General features: G+C 43.8%; 1 protein-coding gene across 1 annotated transcript; it reads right to left on the reverse strand.

The window, feature by feature from the left end:
• Nucleotides 1-213: 213 nt before the first annotated feature.
• On the reverse strand, nt 214-12,468 carry kdelr2b (KDEL endoplasmic reticulum protein retention receptor 2b). Its single transcript, XM_063221994.1, has 5 exons — nt 12,201-12,468; nt 9,519-9,619; nt 6,569-6,727; nt 3,174-3,426; nt 214-2,291 (listed from the first exon to the last, which is right to left on the reverse strand). The coding sequence occupies exons 1-5, from the start codon at nt 12,289-12,291 to the stop codon at nt 2,257-2,259; spliced, it is 639 nt and encodes a 212-aa protein (XP_063078064.1). The 5' UTR covers nt 12,292-12,468; the 3' UTR covers nt 214-2,256.
• Between the last annotated feature and the right edge of the window lie 4,343 nt (nt 12,469-16,811).

The raw sequence follows: 16,811 nt of genomic DNA on the forward strand, positions 1-16,811 counted from the left end.
CCCCCCCTCCCCCACCCCCCCTCATCGGCTCTCCTGACAATACTGTACACCTGAATTGTATTGCAAGAAGTATAATTTCTAAGATTGCTTTACAAAACTAGTCATATTTGATGTGAAACTGCATAGCATAAAATAATATTGGGGGCCAGACAAAATGGCCTCAGAGGGCCATAAGGTTCCGCACCCACGGTTCAGAGACGCTAAATGCTGGAACAGTGTTTCCCATAAAATCTTTATTCAAGATGGTCACATCATGCAAAAGCTCTATTTAAAAAAAGAAAAAAAGTATAAATGAGGAAAATAAAACGACACAAAAAAGAAGAGAGGAATGATTGGGGTATGTTGATAAAAACAAGAGTATTGATGTATTGTTTGTGACATTGCTCATAATAAATGAAACTTATCAGGTAAAAAAAAACCCGTCTGAGTCCATCAATATGCACATAATGTTGATATTGGTCCAGGTACAACTGATCTTTTAGTAAGAAGAGTATTAGCACTTAAAAAAAAAAAAAAACAACACTGACCATCAACACTTGTATTCCATCAGTTGTTTCCTGTTGGCAAAATCTTGAAATGAAAGAACCATTTAAAGAAAGCGAATTTGATATGGGCCTCCAAAAAGAGAGCGAGGGGGGTAGACAAAGTTAAATTTAAAAAAGAAGTTATTAGCCAGTTACATGAAGACGGTCATCTACAGCAATGGAAATCCAGCAGTGTTATGACACCTGGGGCCTATACTATGAAGCTAGTTCACGAGTAAACCAGGTTAAGTTAAGTGTTAAATCATCTAATAGAAGAGCCTGGTAAATCATCTAATAGAGGAGTCTAGTTATCATTAAATGAGGACTCCAGACTCTTCTATTAGATGATTTACCTCTTGACTTAACCTGGTTTACTCCTGAACCAGCTTCTTAGTATAGGCACCTGTTAGACATCATGACGGTACATAACATATCGGTAAACAGATGATTCCATTTCAACTGATTTACAGGTACATGGTGTGATGTCACCCAACACTGTCGTGAGCAGGGTAAAAGGGTATTCAACATTTCCATAAGGTAGCAGAACATTGATTGAATGAATGAAAAAACAATGGCCTTTACTGACTTGAGAAAAAAAACTAAAACAAAAAGTGAAGGCAGAGCAGCTTGGTGATGGAGCCATCCTTTCATGACTGGCATTCGTTACAGGAGGAATGTACAGGGGGGGTGACAAATGCACTCGTAAGAAAAACAACAGCCATTCAAATAACTGTCATGGGGTTTGAGGAAAGGGAGTGCATACAAGCGCACATACAAACACGCACGCACACACACACAAACACAAACACAAGTACACACACTCAAGACACGCACGCACACAACAACCGCACGCACGCACACACAGTCAGTCAGTCCGACAGTCGCGTCCCCCTCTGTCGTTGCAGGAAACAATGCACATGTATACTTTTTTTGATTACAAATCCTCAGACAAACATACTCAATATATCCACCATAAGAACAAGTGAAGAAGTCCTCTCGAGTGTTGTACAATGCCAAATTTCAAGGCGTTTTAAAGAGTTTTTCCTTTTGTTTTCTTTCTTTTTGTTGGTTTTAAACAGTGATGCGCTTCAAATTGTGGAGAGAGTGAACATCTTTTCATGTAGAAAAAAACACTTTTGCTTCGTTCATTATTTTCCTTTGTACAGAAGAATAAAAAGGTTAAGGCAAGATGCGTAAAACGGGAACCCGAAGGCTTGCTGTAGTGGGAGAGGACTGGGAAGGGTAAAAAAATAAAACAAATGAAACAAAACGAAACATTTTACAAAAGAAGAGTGGAGTTGAGATAAGCCATTTTGGGGATGACCTTGGCTTGGTTCTGGAGCCGCTGACCGCTGGGGTCTTTACTAAGAAGCTGGTTCAGGAGTAGACCAGGTTAAGTTGAGAGGTAAATCATCTAATAGAAAAGCCTGGAGTCCTCATGTTCAAGAACATGAGGACTCCAGGCTCCTCTATTAGAAATTATTTACCTCTGAACAACCTGATTTACTCTTGAACCAGCTTCTTGGTATACCCCTCTGGTGTGTGTCGCCATGTCAGGAGACATCAGAAGAAGCAGAGTGGTGGATCCCTGGTGTTGGTCTTGCTGTTGGTGTTGCTATTCGAACTCCGTCTCAGGCATCTTGCACTGGGCGCCGTGGCAACTGTGATGTCCTGTGCCCGCCCGCCCGCCCGTGCGGCTCGCTACGCTGCTGAGGGGCCAGGGATTGGCACTTTACGCTGGCAAGCTCAGCTTTTTTCCTTTCAGTACTGGAAAATAAAAACAGATGGCAACAGGGTGCGTGTTAAAAACATGTGATAACTATTGCGATTAACATCCCTTTTCTCCACAGTCTAATATCAACATCTCACCTTTCGTGATGTAAAAGTCTGAATGGCCCATTGCTAATTAGCTAGCTGCTAGGATAGCTCACCTTTGGTGAAGTATAGGTAAAAGAAGAAGTCACAGTACTAACTGTAGCTCACCTTTGGAGGTGTAAATAGCTCACTTTTCGTGATGTACAAGTCTGAATGGTGACTTATATCTAGTTTTGTAACTCACCCTTGGTGATATTTAAGTAAAAGAAGTCGCAGTAGTAGAGGATGGTCTGATCACCTCTCCTGATCACCTTTCATGACGTAAGAGTCTGAATGGCCCATTGCTAGTTCTCTAGTTGCAAGGATAACTCTGCTTTGGTGACGAACTGTATAGCTAGTTTTGTGACTCACCCTTGGTGGCGTATAGGTAGAAGTCGCAAACATCTATGCTTCAGGTACAGCTTATTCCCTCTCAAAATAGCATAACAAGTATACTTTTTAGGATCTCTATTTTTCACACCAGCACACGCTTCAGGACGGCAAGTCTTCACTCTTTAGGGTCTGCACTGTCTGTTTGTGTATGTGGATGTTTAAGCCAACAAGGCGCGAGCAGTCAGTGACGAGGTAACTTCTAAAGGAGTCATTACTTGTGTTGCGACTAGCACAGCACATACGAATTGGACGTTGTATCGGAGTAAATAAGCTACTGTCATGATGTAAAGTGCATTGTGAGCTGTAAGAATTGCGCTAGAGACCGGGAAGGTTTGTTTACACACAGGTACGTGCTGGGAGAGGTTGGAGCAAGTTTCTTTTTTGGGACTAATTGTGACTCACCCTTGGTGACGTATAGGTAGAAGAAGTCGCAGTAGAGGATGGTCTGGACCACGCCGGCCACGATGGCGATCATGTCAAAGAATCCCTCGAAGTAGAAGCGCCAGATCCAGTTGATGAGGTAGAGGGCGCGGTACATGCCCAGGAAGAACAGGTAGTGCGTGGTGATGGTCTCCGCCTCCCCAGTCTTGCTGATCATGAACAGCTGTGGCAGGATGGCCACAGACTCCAGGTAGATGGAGAAGGTCCACAGGATCTAAGAATAAGGTGAACACAAGGGGGGAAAAAACATAATGAATATGCAAACTGAAACCGATGAGTTTTGAGTCGGGATTTGAATAGGATGGACAAAGACTCAAGTAGATGGAGAACGTCGTCCACAGGATCTAATAAGAATAATAATAATAGCAATAATAATGCATTTCATTTATATAGACTATATACAAAGATAAACAAAAAAACCTCAGCACACATTAAAAGCTTAGAGAATGTAAACACAACAGACTCTTGTGGTGGTGGTGGGTTGGGGGGGCGTGCATTCCAGAATTGGGAAGTAGAGCAACTGAAAGCTCTACTCCCCATGGTACTGAGGCGGGCAGAGAGGACAGAGAGGAGGAGGAATGGAGCGAGCGAGAGCGAATAGCAATTTGGAGAAGATTAGTCAGGCAAGAATCTGCATGGTGGAGGAGGTCAACAAAAAGGTCAAAATAATGGAGGAGAGGAGATGGGACAGCAAAAAAAGGTTCAAAATAATTAAAGAGGTCAAACATTGAATTGTGCGTAAATGCATCGGTGAAGGAATACTGTATACTGTATGTAAGAGAATGTAACGATATATATAAAGAATGTTAGGACAGGATATAGATATATAGAGATATAAAGAATGTTAGGACAAGATAAATACTGGTAAAGTAGGTTAGGTTTAGGCTGTTTCAGGACAAGTTATGTAGGTCTTTGGAAGGTAAAAAAAAACATGTCTGCTCCTTGATTGTTAAATAAGCCTTGAAATAAGATCTCACTATTAGGTTCAAAGGGAGGGGACCCATCTGATGGATATAAAAAGGTAATTAAGGCAAACGCAGTGGAGCGAGGAGGACGTTTGAATGGGAACTCTTCACTACGGGCCAAATTTGGACTTAATCCCTGCCTGGGAAGGGAGCCCAGCGTGGAATGATGTTATCTACATTGCTTGTGTGCGTCCAGGAGAAAGCTAAGCTCCCTTGAGATCGGCCAATTGTGTCTGTGTGATGACCACTGCCAACCTGATGTAGCATACAATAAAAAAACCCTAAAGACCTAAAAATACACTTGTTCCAATACAGGCAAGGTCCCTTTTCATTCAGAGCTTTCAGTAAGAATAGCTACACCTAAAATTCAGCCCATTTCTTTTTTTCTTACATTGATTTTTTTTTGGTCTTTTTGACTTTATTTATGATAGGACAGGAAGTTAGTTGGGAGAGAGAGACGGGAAAGGGTCGGCAATGGACCCGGGCCAGGAATCGAACCCGGGTCGGCCGCATAGCAAACGAGTGCCCTACAGTTTGGCCACAGCAGGGCCATGATTCACCCCATTTCATCCCTTAAATACACTTTGCACATACCCGACATACTGCCTCATGATCTAAGATCCATTTAATCTGAAATTAATTGATTTAAAATTAAAACTGTGAAGTATCTCATTGATCAAACCCGTCAAGGGACAATAGATGGAAATTAGCCTCATGGCTACAATCTTGTATATTTAGCATTTTGTTTTAAATGCTGGTAATATATGCTGTCCCTTTGTTAAATAAATAAACTTGTTAACTTGCAATATAGCTGGCAATAGAGCACCTAGTAGTGTACACTTAAAATATGGGAAGGAGCCACAAAGAACTAGAAATGCAAAACACTACAAGAAACGCAGGGACTTTTAAACCTTCCCTACATCTGTGCCAATTTGTCAACCAGCTTACTAGTCCTTTGAAGGTCCATTCCATACAACTGATTGATTCAGTGCAATGAACTGCAAAAACGTTAATTCAATTGTGCGTGTCAGAATTCTCTCACAAGACATGTAGTTTATGTTATTCATCTGACCCCTGGGTCAATGACCTTTCAGTAGTAGCACACGGCAGGGTGGTACAACAACAGTTATTGTCCCTATTGTATGGATTAAATTATATATTTTGTGTCTTTAGTGGCATACCCATAGCAGTGCATCAATAACCTATTAATTACTAGACATTATGGGCATTAGCTGCCGTTTGTACCACCTGATGTCTGAGCCCAAAATAGCATTTATTGACCCACCTACAAACTGTAAATTGTATGGGATTCAGAAATTGCGATACTCAAGGTCATGACACTGTATGGCGTTATGCCCTTCTGTTGTCTAGATACCCCATATGTCTAAAACCACTGCTGGTGCCTACCATGACACAAGCCTCGCGAGCCATCCTACGTACTTCCGCCAAAGGATTGGCTCCACTACTGTAGTCTGGCCGTGCTTCTCTGTGGAGTGCTTGGATCAGTAGAATTTTGATCGCAACACCCCCACCCCCCCAGAAAACAGCCAATAAGCGAATGCGCCCCCCACGTGGGGGCGAAAGGGGGAGGACGCTCGTGACAATGACGTACACATCTGCGGCAGAGCCATTGGTCTGCGCTATGTTGTTGTTGAGTAACTGCCAACGATTGGGTGAGAGGTGTCCAATAATTTCAAACCATAACTGAGTGCAAACTTCCTGCTTCCTACAATCGCTTCAGAGCAAACAAATGCCAGACCATAAATACGAAATGAAATGATAGTATTATGGGATGGTCAGGACCAGGCTACCATGACACTGTGTTGGTCCTTTGTGTTAACCATTCACCCATTGATTAGCCCTTTGGCCCTCTATTGATCTCAGTGATTAGCGATCTGAGAGACACTGATCAGTTCAAATAAACCAGACAGGCAGTCATGTAAACACAAACTAACCACCTAAGAGTGTCAGTTAAGAAATCTAATGACAAGAAAACCGCTCACCGTAATTGGGGACAAACAAGAGTGACGAGGAAAGTGGAATCAACTAGAGCCTGAAGAAGCTCTTCGCAGGCACACACACACGTAAATGTAACCGCAATTGTACTTCTGTTTTGCCTTGCTTTTTGTACATAATGGGGGGGAAAGGACATTCTGGAGATAGAAGAGAGGTGATGCTGACACATCAACATAAAAAACTGGGTATGGACAGAGGAGGACACTTTCAAGTAGACAGTAAATGGTGTGTGTGTGTGTGTGTGTGTGTGTGTGTGTGTGTGTGTGTGTGTGTGTGTGTGTGTGTGTGTGTGTGTGTGTGTGTGTGTGTGTGTGTGTGTGTGTGTGTGTGTGTGTGTGTGTGTTACACAAAAGACACCATCTTGTATGTGTTTACCTCGAGGGGTGAGAAGTCGTGGTTGACAAGGAACGCTAGGCCCCCTACTGGCACCACCAGGAACTCCACTCTGAAGGTGTCATGGTTACCGTCGTACGTGGCCTTGAACTTGGAGTAGATGAGGAACACGGTGGCGTACGCACACCCAATGTAGATGACCTAAGGAGAGCAAAACACATGTACATTATTAAAACATTATCTGATTTATTATTATTATTATTATTATTATTATTATTATTATTATTATTACGGTACTACTACATTAGGAACACGCCACGGTGGCATACACACACCCTGACCTGAGGGGAGGAAAACGCATGACATGAATACATTTATTATAACATTATATTACATTAGGAACACTGTGGCATACAACAGATAACATTTACATTATTATAGCACCACACATTGGCGTATGCACAGCCACTGTAGATGACCTGAAGAGCGCAAAACACAAAAAGTAGTTTATGGGGGTGCTGTAGCATAGCGTGCGAAGCCCCCCATATATGGGCTTGCATGCCCAGGGGCATCCAGGTTCAAAACAAGCCTGAGTCATTTCCCAACCCTACCCCATCTCTCTCTCCCCATTCACTTCCTGTCACTCGTCGCTGTCCTATCTGAAATAAAGGCCCAAAAAGCCTTTTTGTTATGCCATGTGTACCCTCTCGTTCATGCTCTGCATCTCCTCCTCTATCCCCATCTCACTATGCTGCTTCATACATTTGTTAGGCCCATGATATTTTCCCACGTAACTTACCCCCTGATGTGTGCTCAATTATCCCTAGTTGGGAATCACTGATCTAAGAAAATGCATACTGTAGAAATGGTAAACGTGGAGTCAGTACATTTTCCTAAATGACACACTGAGCACATACCAATGCAAATGTACTCTGTAGTAGTAGGCGTGTTGTAACGTTTCTGTGTAAATGCAAACACACCAGGTGAAGATAAGAAGGAAAAGAGCTGTGCAAAGATCTGCTGTCACTCAAAGCTAGCCACATTGGCTGTATGGTGATGCAATTACTACGGTACATCCTGTTAATAAGGGTGTGTCCTCTTCACCACTGCTGCTCCATGTGTCAACGTGAAGCACAACCCGTTTTGATACATGACAGCTACAGGTCAATAGCAGCAAAAAAGGGTTGGCTATGAAGGCTTCAGGGAGAGCCACTGACATCATTGACCAGACGCAGGACAAAATCCACTGAAAGCCCCCCACCCACCCGTCTCAATTCAGACAATGTAATGGGGTCCCAATTCCGACTCAGGTGGTTTCATATCATGTTTCATTTGAAATCGCACAATGTGGCTTCTCCAATGATGATAATCACTTGTCTCTGTTGCCGTCCAATCACCCACACCTAGCCAGGCCGCACCCTACTAGTGAACACCTTCACCGTTGCTTCTAGTCAGGCCAGGAGCAATACAAATATCGTTTCTGAGCTCCAGAAAAATCGGGAAATCCTCACACTTTGTGAGGAAAAAAAACAAACAGTGGCAAACGACGGGAGGCGGGTCAACCATGCCGACCGTTTGGGAAATGTTAATTGTTATGCTCTAGGTCAGACCAAATCTCCAAGAGATTTGAAAGTCGATGATAATCAGGCTAACCCACACCACTTGTGAAAATTCTGGGGGGAAACACTGGTGGTGTAATAATTACAACACTACTGAGAGGAAGGAAAGGAACAAGCAAACCAGGGGTGCATTTCTGGAAAGTGAAGTTGCTATGTTAGATACTTTTTTGGTTGCAATGCATTTTCCCATTGGCAACTACTTACTAACTGCTAAAAACTACGCTCTCCAGAAATGCACCCCAGTAAACCAAAACAGCAATTGCTCCTCTTCTTCCTCTAATCAGGCCAGTCTCTGAGATGAAACAGAGGGCACAAGTCAGTCATACTTCCTCACGTCCTTTCCAGCTGCTTGTTGTCTCTTGCTTCAGTGTCTCCCGCCTCCGTATAGAAAGCAATAAGTCTTTCCTGCTGTCAATGTTGGCTGAGCAGCCTTTAGTCTGATTTTCCCCACTATTCAATATCCCTAGCCTAGAGGGGTTTAGCTCGCTAGGCTACAATATCCCCATTGCAAATGAAATGATGTGTTTTTAATTGTGCTTTGAAGTTTTATTCAATATCTTGCAAAAGTAATCATCAGATTCGGAGTGGCTTTTTGGGGCATTACCTTTTCGATACCATAATGAAAGACTTTAGATTTTACTTTAGATTACTGTCCTGTAAGATATTGAATAAAAATGCATCGTATGGAGATGCTGTCCATCCATCCACATGTTGTCCATCTGACACATACCATGATGCCACATTCAATGGAGACAGGGAAGCAGGGAAGACTTCCCCATATGGAGACGTCAACCAGCGATGCAGACAGCCCCTGACAGCTTTGCTTGGGCCCAGGACAACGTCATCAATTCTGGGCCGCCTTCTCCCCTTTGCCCCTCTGTCGGCTGTGTCAACGACTGAAACATCTACATGAAGCTACATTCGATGTGGACTGGGTTGACTTTCCGATATGGAAAGGTCACCCGGGGCAGCCGTGGCTTAACGGTCAAGGAGATGGGCTTTAGATAAGAGGGTTGCAGGTTTCAAACCCATCCTTCAACTCCCTACCGCACTCCATGGCTGAGTTGCACTTGAGGAGGGCACCTAACCCCACACTGCTCTAGGGACTGTAACCAATACCCACTGTAAATAACCGTCAGCCACTTTGGATAAAAGTGTCAGCTGAGACCCAGCCGTGGCTTAATTGGCTGGTCAATGGACTGCTACGTGGCCGACCCGGGTTCGATTCCTGACCCGGGTTCATTTCCCATTCCTCCCCCGTCTCTTGCTTCCTGACCCACTCTTCACTGTCCTGTCTAAATAAAGTTGAAAAACCCCTAAAAGTGTCAGCTGAGTGTAATGTAATGTAATGTCCTATGGTGTCCTTGACTGACCTTCATGGTGGTGTTGTAGAGGGAGATGAAGGAGGTGAGGAGGTCCAGGTAGCGCGTGGTGAACACCAGAGCAAACAGCACCTGACTCTTCCCCGAGATGCCTAGAGGGGAAAAAAACGACACGTCGTTAGGAGGTGAACAGGTGTACATTCAAGTGCACAGATGGCCAAGCAGACACTAGCACATGATATATTACATAGTATTTAGAGCGAAAAAATGGCACGTCGTTAGAGGTGAACCGTGTGCATGTTCAAGTGCAAAGCAAAGGTAACTTTATGGTTTAATTACAACACTAAAGAAAAGCCAAAAATGGTCAGCGTCTGCCTCTTGGTGCATCCGCTCCCAAAAAGTTGTAATCACTTGAGGCAATGAATAAGGAGGGCGTACACAAGGCTTGTGTAGAAACGTATATTGTAGCCGAGAAGTTACATCAGAAGTCAGAGGCTAAAACTGGAGCAACAGATGTTTCGAACCTAGTCCATTTTCAATGTTACTAATGTCCACTGGAGACATTGAAAATGCACTAGGTCCGAAACGTCATCGACACTTCATCTAAATGGGACAATGGCGTCTAAATAATGTGTGTATGCCATGGATGGTGGTGATGTTGCACAACTTCAAACCATCCCAGAGACGCCTGAGGAAACAGCATGTTGTTAGCGATGAACAGGTGTATGTGAATCGTACACAGTGGAGCAGAGGAGGTGAGCAGGTGGCGCTAACAATAAAAGGTCAAGAGGAGTTGTGCTATTTAACTCATTCTTGTAGGTCGTTATCTGTTTTGGCACCATAAGACATCTGGAGTCCCAAATCCTCACCTTCCACAGGTGACACAAAAAATCTCTTAATATGGGAATGTACCTGCATGCATGTGTAGCTACCAGTTAAGTGTGTTGTGTGTCTTTACAATGTGCTTAATCGTCTTAATGTGACAACATAGAACATACTTATGGTGTTTACAGTCAATACTGTTGCACACCTTCCATCCATCTTTGATGAATAAAGCAGAGATGGGAGACAAGGTAGCATACTAAAAATTATGAGTTAAATATCTCTCTGCAACCTCATCTATATAAAATATGTGTCAAGGAGCTTTGTGCACAAGATCAAAGTGGCAAAAAGTGTGTTCAGTTGATTGTGTGCCCCTTGAAGTGTACTAACATCTGACTCTAGACAGCCAATCAGAATGCCTGTCTGCCACTCTGAGCACCCTGATTGGTCTAGAAGAGAGACAGGACGCAAAACTTCCACGTACATGCAGCAAACGGTGCTGCTGTCAATATATTTCTGGGAATAGCGCACTGTTTGCACACAGGGCTGGTTCTGCGGCTTCATTTGGAGATGTAGAAGAAAGGCGTGGAGAAAACTAATCTATATATTGGCCGTCGGGAGGTTTTGACACACGTGGAAGCATGCCCTGAGTGCTGCTGCTGCTGCTGGAATTCAAATGTCAAATTCCATTGAGATCCGATGACTTAGTTATGACAGCTCAGACGTCCATTGACTATTCTTCCATGATTGTGTTACTCAGAGGTTAAGTCGTTGTTCATCACTGATAGTAGAGATACCATTAGCACCACAATATAAACAGAGTGTACTCCGGCTAGGCGTGTTATCAATCCAAACTGACGTGGACGAGTTTGCTCAAAGGGCATGCCTGTGACAGCTGAAGAGGTTCAAAAGGAAAACAACAGATGATAAAACGAGATTGGAAATAGTGGGCGAAAAACTAGTTAGGCGTCACTGCAAGGTTCGAAATCGACTTCTTAAATAGGTGACCGTGCTTTTATCTTTACTTCCTTGCACCAATATATCCGCCTTCTCACGCCGAGCTGCCACGTCAGAGGTCGGTCTGGAAAGGAGATTTTACGTGGAACCTGCTCGCGAATGAATGAATTCACATGATAGCTCGATTACTTTGACAGTTTGCTCTCACGTACAATAAACGCCCTCAAATGACACGTGTCTTAGCCTTCATGCCACCAAATTAAGCTCGTTTCAATCCCACCAAAAGCACAGAACTTCAGCACTACCAGTTCCAAGAACTGATCAACAAATTGGTGTGTGTGTCCACTCCAGAGTGTATTAAACCTTGTAGAATGGCCTTTGAAGATTTAATATCATTCATGACCTTTTGACATGTACCGAGATTTCAGGTATTAGGGCAGGAGGTTGACAGTCATTCTGCTAAGCCAGCTAACATTTGCTAGTGAGCCATCATCACTAGTTGAGTGACCCTGTGAACTTCTATTATGATTTTGAAGATTGCGCTACATGTCTCCCATTTTATATGGACCAGACGTCCTTTGGCCTATTAGGACAGACCACTTAATACTGCCGTCAAACTCATGCCCGAGAAAAATCAGCACCGCAACCAACCATATTTACTTCTGACAATCCATTGTGACTTGACTGAAAGGCTAACATTAGCCAGCTAGCTACAGAGTCTCCATTGGTTGTCAGTCAGCTGTGCGCTAACCAAGGCCTCGCACGCTGGAACAGCGGATTCCTCAGCTGCTGTAGCATGCTAACATGTCACCCACTACCAAATCACAGGCTGTGATACTGCAACTTCTGCAGTGCAACTTCACATTGCTTTGCATGCTTCGCAAGCCAAGTCATTCAAGGTGTTAAAAATGAAGATTCGCCGTTGGTGGAATTAAATTTAGCTTGCTGACTTACCGGCACATGATCTGCTGTTCCATATTTTAAGCAGCAGGATGATGATAGCCGCTAAATGGGAAAGGTCCCCGGTGAGGCGGAATATGTTCATTTTCCTACCGCAGACAGAGCACTTCTAGCTCCTCTCTCTGTCAGATGAGACCCGGTGTACTTTGATTGAATCGGTCAGACTGCAACTCTTGATAAAGTCAGACAGTCGTTTGAAGGCTTGACCGACACCTTTATCAGCGGCTACCCTACGCCCGGTTGAAAAATGGCGAGTCCAGAGCGCGACGTGGCCAGGGGCGCGACTAAGGATGGGGCCGCCCAATTGAGGCAGTCGGTTCACATGCAAAATAGGGAGGCGGAGCACTCGGAGGGTCACAGGCAGCCTCAAAATGAATGGCAGTGAACGATGAGCCAGCGTATTGAAGGATAAAACTCGGTGTTTTGAACTAATAATCGTCCGGGAAAACTTCCTTCAAAGTTCACAGCCTGCCTCGTGAATTCAGGGAAATGACAAAAAAGTGGGATAATCATACGTACATCCAGATGACCACGAGCACCTGTAGAATCCACAGTCCCCCCCTATCAGCTCAGTGTGACAGCTGTCAGAACGCACCCAGCGAGCGGGGCATTCGGAGGGTACACTATTTACAGCCTTCTCGCTATTTAAGCCATGCCTGCAGTTAGGGGCGCTGTCGAGACGGGAGCGCAGCCCATTCATTCTGAATGTAGTCTGCAGTCCTCCGTTGGCGCCCCTACAGTGCAGTACCTGGCGAGTGGAACGTCTCGTAATAGAACTTCGCCGAGAGTGTCTTGACAGCTGTCACACTGAGCTGATAGGGGGGGATTGTGGATTCTACAAGTGCTCGTGGTCATCTGGATGTACGTATGCTTGTCCCACTTTTTTGTCATTTCCTTGAATTCACGAGGCAGGCGGTGAACTTTGAAGGAAGTTTCCCCGGGCGATTACAAGTTCAAAACAGCGAGTTTTATCCTTCAATACGCTGGCTTCTCGTTCACTGCCATTCATTTTGAGGCTGCCTGTGACCAGAGTCATGACTGCTGTGACCCTCCGAGTGCTCCGCCTCCCTATTTTGCATATGAACCGACTGCCTCAATGCGAGTTGGAAGTGGGCGTGGTTGGGGCGTGGCCACATCTGCATCCGCCCAATGCGAGTTGGAAGTGGGCTGGCGTTCGCAGGGCCAGAGTCAAGACAGACACGCCTGCAAGACTCTAGTCTAGAACTAGACCTGTCAAGATTCGCACCAGAGACTTTCATGCAAACAGGAAAATAATACTGTGTTGTGTACAGTTGTGAATTGCTTTCAATGTGTTGCTTTAGCAAAATGACATCAGGTTTTTTTTACCCTCAATAATGCATTGGAACCATTGAGAATCAAACCTGTGTGCGTGTGCGTGTGTGTGCGTGCGGTGTCAAATTCTCACCCTAAAAATGAAATGATTACAGAAGTATATTTTAAAACATGGTATGTTTTATTTACACGCCATTGAATGACATGTTGAACATAATATTGGGACCGACTAACCACCAGTTAAACGTACAAGAAGCAATTAATTATATCTCTTTTAAAAAAAAATGAAAGTATGATTCGGTTTCAGACAGCACAATTTGTTATTCCCAACTAATCCCTTGCATAAGATAGTCACCCAAGACAGCAACAGCATAGTCTTCTACTAGGTGACATTACTTCAGTAATAAAAAGTGATTCTATTTGCTTTATATATATAAAACTTAAAAAAGGCACTACTTTAAGACAATGATCTGAACAGACAGAAAACAAAACTTTACATTTGACACTTATGAATAGGGGGGTCAATTGACAGTACACAAAAACATACCATCTTTTGTCAAAAAAACAAAACATGGCACAATGAAACAACTTCTGTGTTTCACAGAATCTGCTTCATCAACACAAGTCTTTAATCAGCGGATAAAGCTTTGATCTGTTAAACCAAATCACTTCACAGAGGGTGGATTCCAATATGCGGACTCCCGTCCTCCCTTTCTCACTTGCCTGCTTGTGACCTCGCGATGACGTCACCGGTGACAGAAAATTAATTCATTATCTTGCAAAAGCACAATTCTAATGTCATTTTCTCATTTGCAATTGGGATGGTGAATGAAGAACAGTCCCCCAAAAGTTGTTGCGACAGCGGGGACACTTTATTTTCTCCACGGAGGCGGGGCGTCAGTAAAATGCGAGGCCACAAATACAAGTGGGGCACAAGTGGAGGACAGGAGTCCGCATATTAGAAGGCACCCAGAGATTTGTTTACAGTAGATTTCAGTTGCTAACAGCAACCTCATATAGACAAAAATAACCTGTTCACACTAGCCAATCGAAATCTTCTCATCTGTTCACAACACAATGCATTATGTAACAAAACAATGCATTTTGCACAGGACAATTTGGTATGCAACCGTGCTTATATCTTTTGGGTAAAGCTGACTATTGCTGAGCAGTGGCAATGATCTCTAAATAGTATGCTTGGGGCAGTCATGACCTAATGGTTAGGGAGATGGTCTTTAGATCAGAGGGTTGCAGGTTTGAATCCCAGACTTAACTCTCCCTACACCATCATCAATTGCTGAAGTACCCTTGAGCAAGGCACCTAACCCCACACTGCTCCGGGGACTGTAACCAATACTCTACAAATAACTGTAAATAACACTTGATGGACAACCCTCTACCCACACATCCTCAAAATCAGTGCCAGTGCGCTGCACTGATGCACTACAGTTTAACCTGTCCAATTCGGCAAACACCTGGTTGAATTGGAAAAGTAAAACGAGGTAGTTTGGAATATGTGGCACTGGATTGTGGCTTCTGAATCCTGGATTATAGCCTCTGAATCTGAACCAATCACTGTTAATATTTGACCAGAACACAATAGACCAGCGTTTCTCACCCCCGAACCTCATCATAAGCCTCCCAACGCCCAACTAACCTCTGCCAACGCCCCCCTTAGCATTAAAAAATGAAATGGACTAATGACCCCAATGGCAATAAGCGCCACACCCAGTCAGCTGTATCCTTCTTAACGCCCACCTACTGCTCCCCAATGCCACCTGGGGGGGCTGTACCACCCACGTTGAGAAAAACTATGATAAACCAAGAGACTTGCAAGACCTTTTTTTTCAGAATTTACAAGTGTTCAGCTGAGATGCATATTGAATTACTGAAATGCATCTTAGCTGACCACTTGGAATCAGGACACATTGTACTGCCAAACAACAATAATAACAATAATAATACAAAAAGATTTTAGACTTGAGTGTGTTGTGCTTTCGATGTATCAGTCATGATACTGTTCAGAGCCACTAAAATGACATGTGTGGCTGAAAGAAAGAACCCTCTGAAGGGTTTCTGATGTGCACCTGAAGCGCAAAACAATCTTATGAGCACCAGAAACTCTCACCAGAAACTTGCAGGACGCACGAGAAAGTTTCAGGTGATGGGGGCGTCATGGATCAGTGGACTAAGGTGCCGTTCGATTCCAACCCAATTCGATTTCCAACCCAACCCAAATTGTCATTTACAAATCTTTCCCCATTCACTCTCCCGTCTCATTCTCTCACTCGTCTGTCCAAATCTTGGCTTAAGAGCCCCAAATAATATCTTTAGGGAAAAAAACAAGTCTGACAGGCGGACAAAGATGCATTCGTCTATGCACTGCCGCGTTGTGGACACAGGAGGAAATTGCAATTTTAAGAATGCGTTTCAGACGGACCGACGAACTGACTGACAGACAGACCGATGGACCGACCCTCTTATAGAGATGCTAGGACACATCTAAAAAGGTTAAGGTGCACGCAAGACACCCTTCAGGGTTTTTTGTAGTCACACATGTCATTTCAAGGGCTCCATAATACTGACTCCAGTAAACAGGCTCAACAATAACACAGTAATACCAGCATTATTCATCTTCATATTATTATATTATCGTCTCTTAAAGGCGCACTGTGTAAGATGGTGGCCAGAGAGGGTATTGCAACCATGCTGCTCATTCAAACTGTCCTGCCTATTGTCAAATTAGATCTTTTCATGAATATGTACTAAATAATAATACACTAATATTAACTATTATGACCAAAATACAGTCAATAAAAACGGCAAAAAAGTTATTACACAGTGCACCTTTACTACCAGCATTATTTATCCGCTCCTTCTTCAGGAGAAGCAGCACATGATCCAAACCATCTAAGGTGCGTTTCTCAACATTGTTGTGGCTAACTTAGCTAGCAACTTACTTGGTTGCAATGCAATTTCCCATTGGCGACCAACCAAGTTGCTAACTGGTTAGCAACGGCTCATTTCATAAACGGGGTCCTGATATGAACGTGCTTGATGCGACCAACCTCTGAAGAACAAAGACAACGTCTTAGCTCCCTTCAGTTCTCCGAGTCGCCTTCAGGACAAATACAGGCCTCTGGAGAACAAGAGCCTATACTAAGAAGCAGGTTCAGGAGTAAACCAGGTTAAGTTAAGAGGTAAATCATCTCATAGAAGAGGCTAGAGTCCTCAGAGTCCAGAGTCTTCTATTAGACGATTTACCTTTCAACTTAACCGGGTTTACTCCTGAACCAGCTTCTTGGTATACCC

This window comes from Engraulis encrasicolus, chromosome 17 (assembly GCF_034702125.1).
Source record: "Engraulis encrasicolus isolate BLACKSEA-1 chromosome 17, IST_EnEncr_1.0, whole genome shotgun sequence".
Classification (NCBI taxonomy): domain Eukaryota; kingdom Metazoa; phylum Chordata; class Actinopteri; order Clupeiformes; family Engraulidae; genus Engraulis; species Engraulis encrasicolus.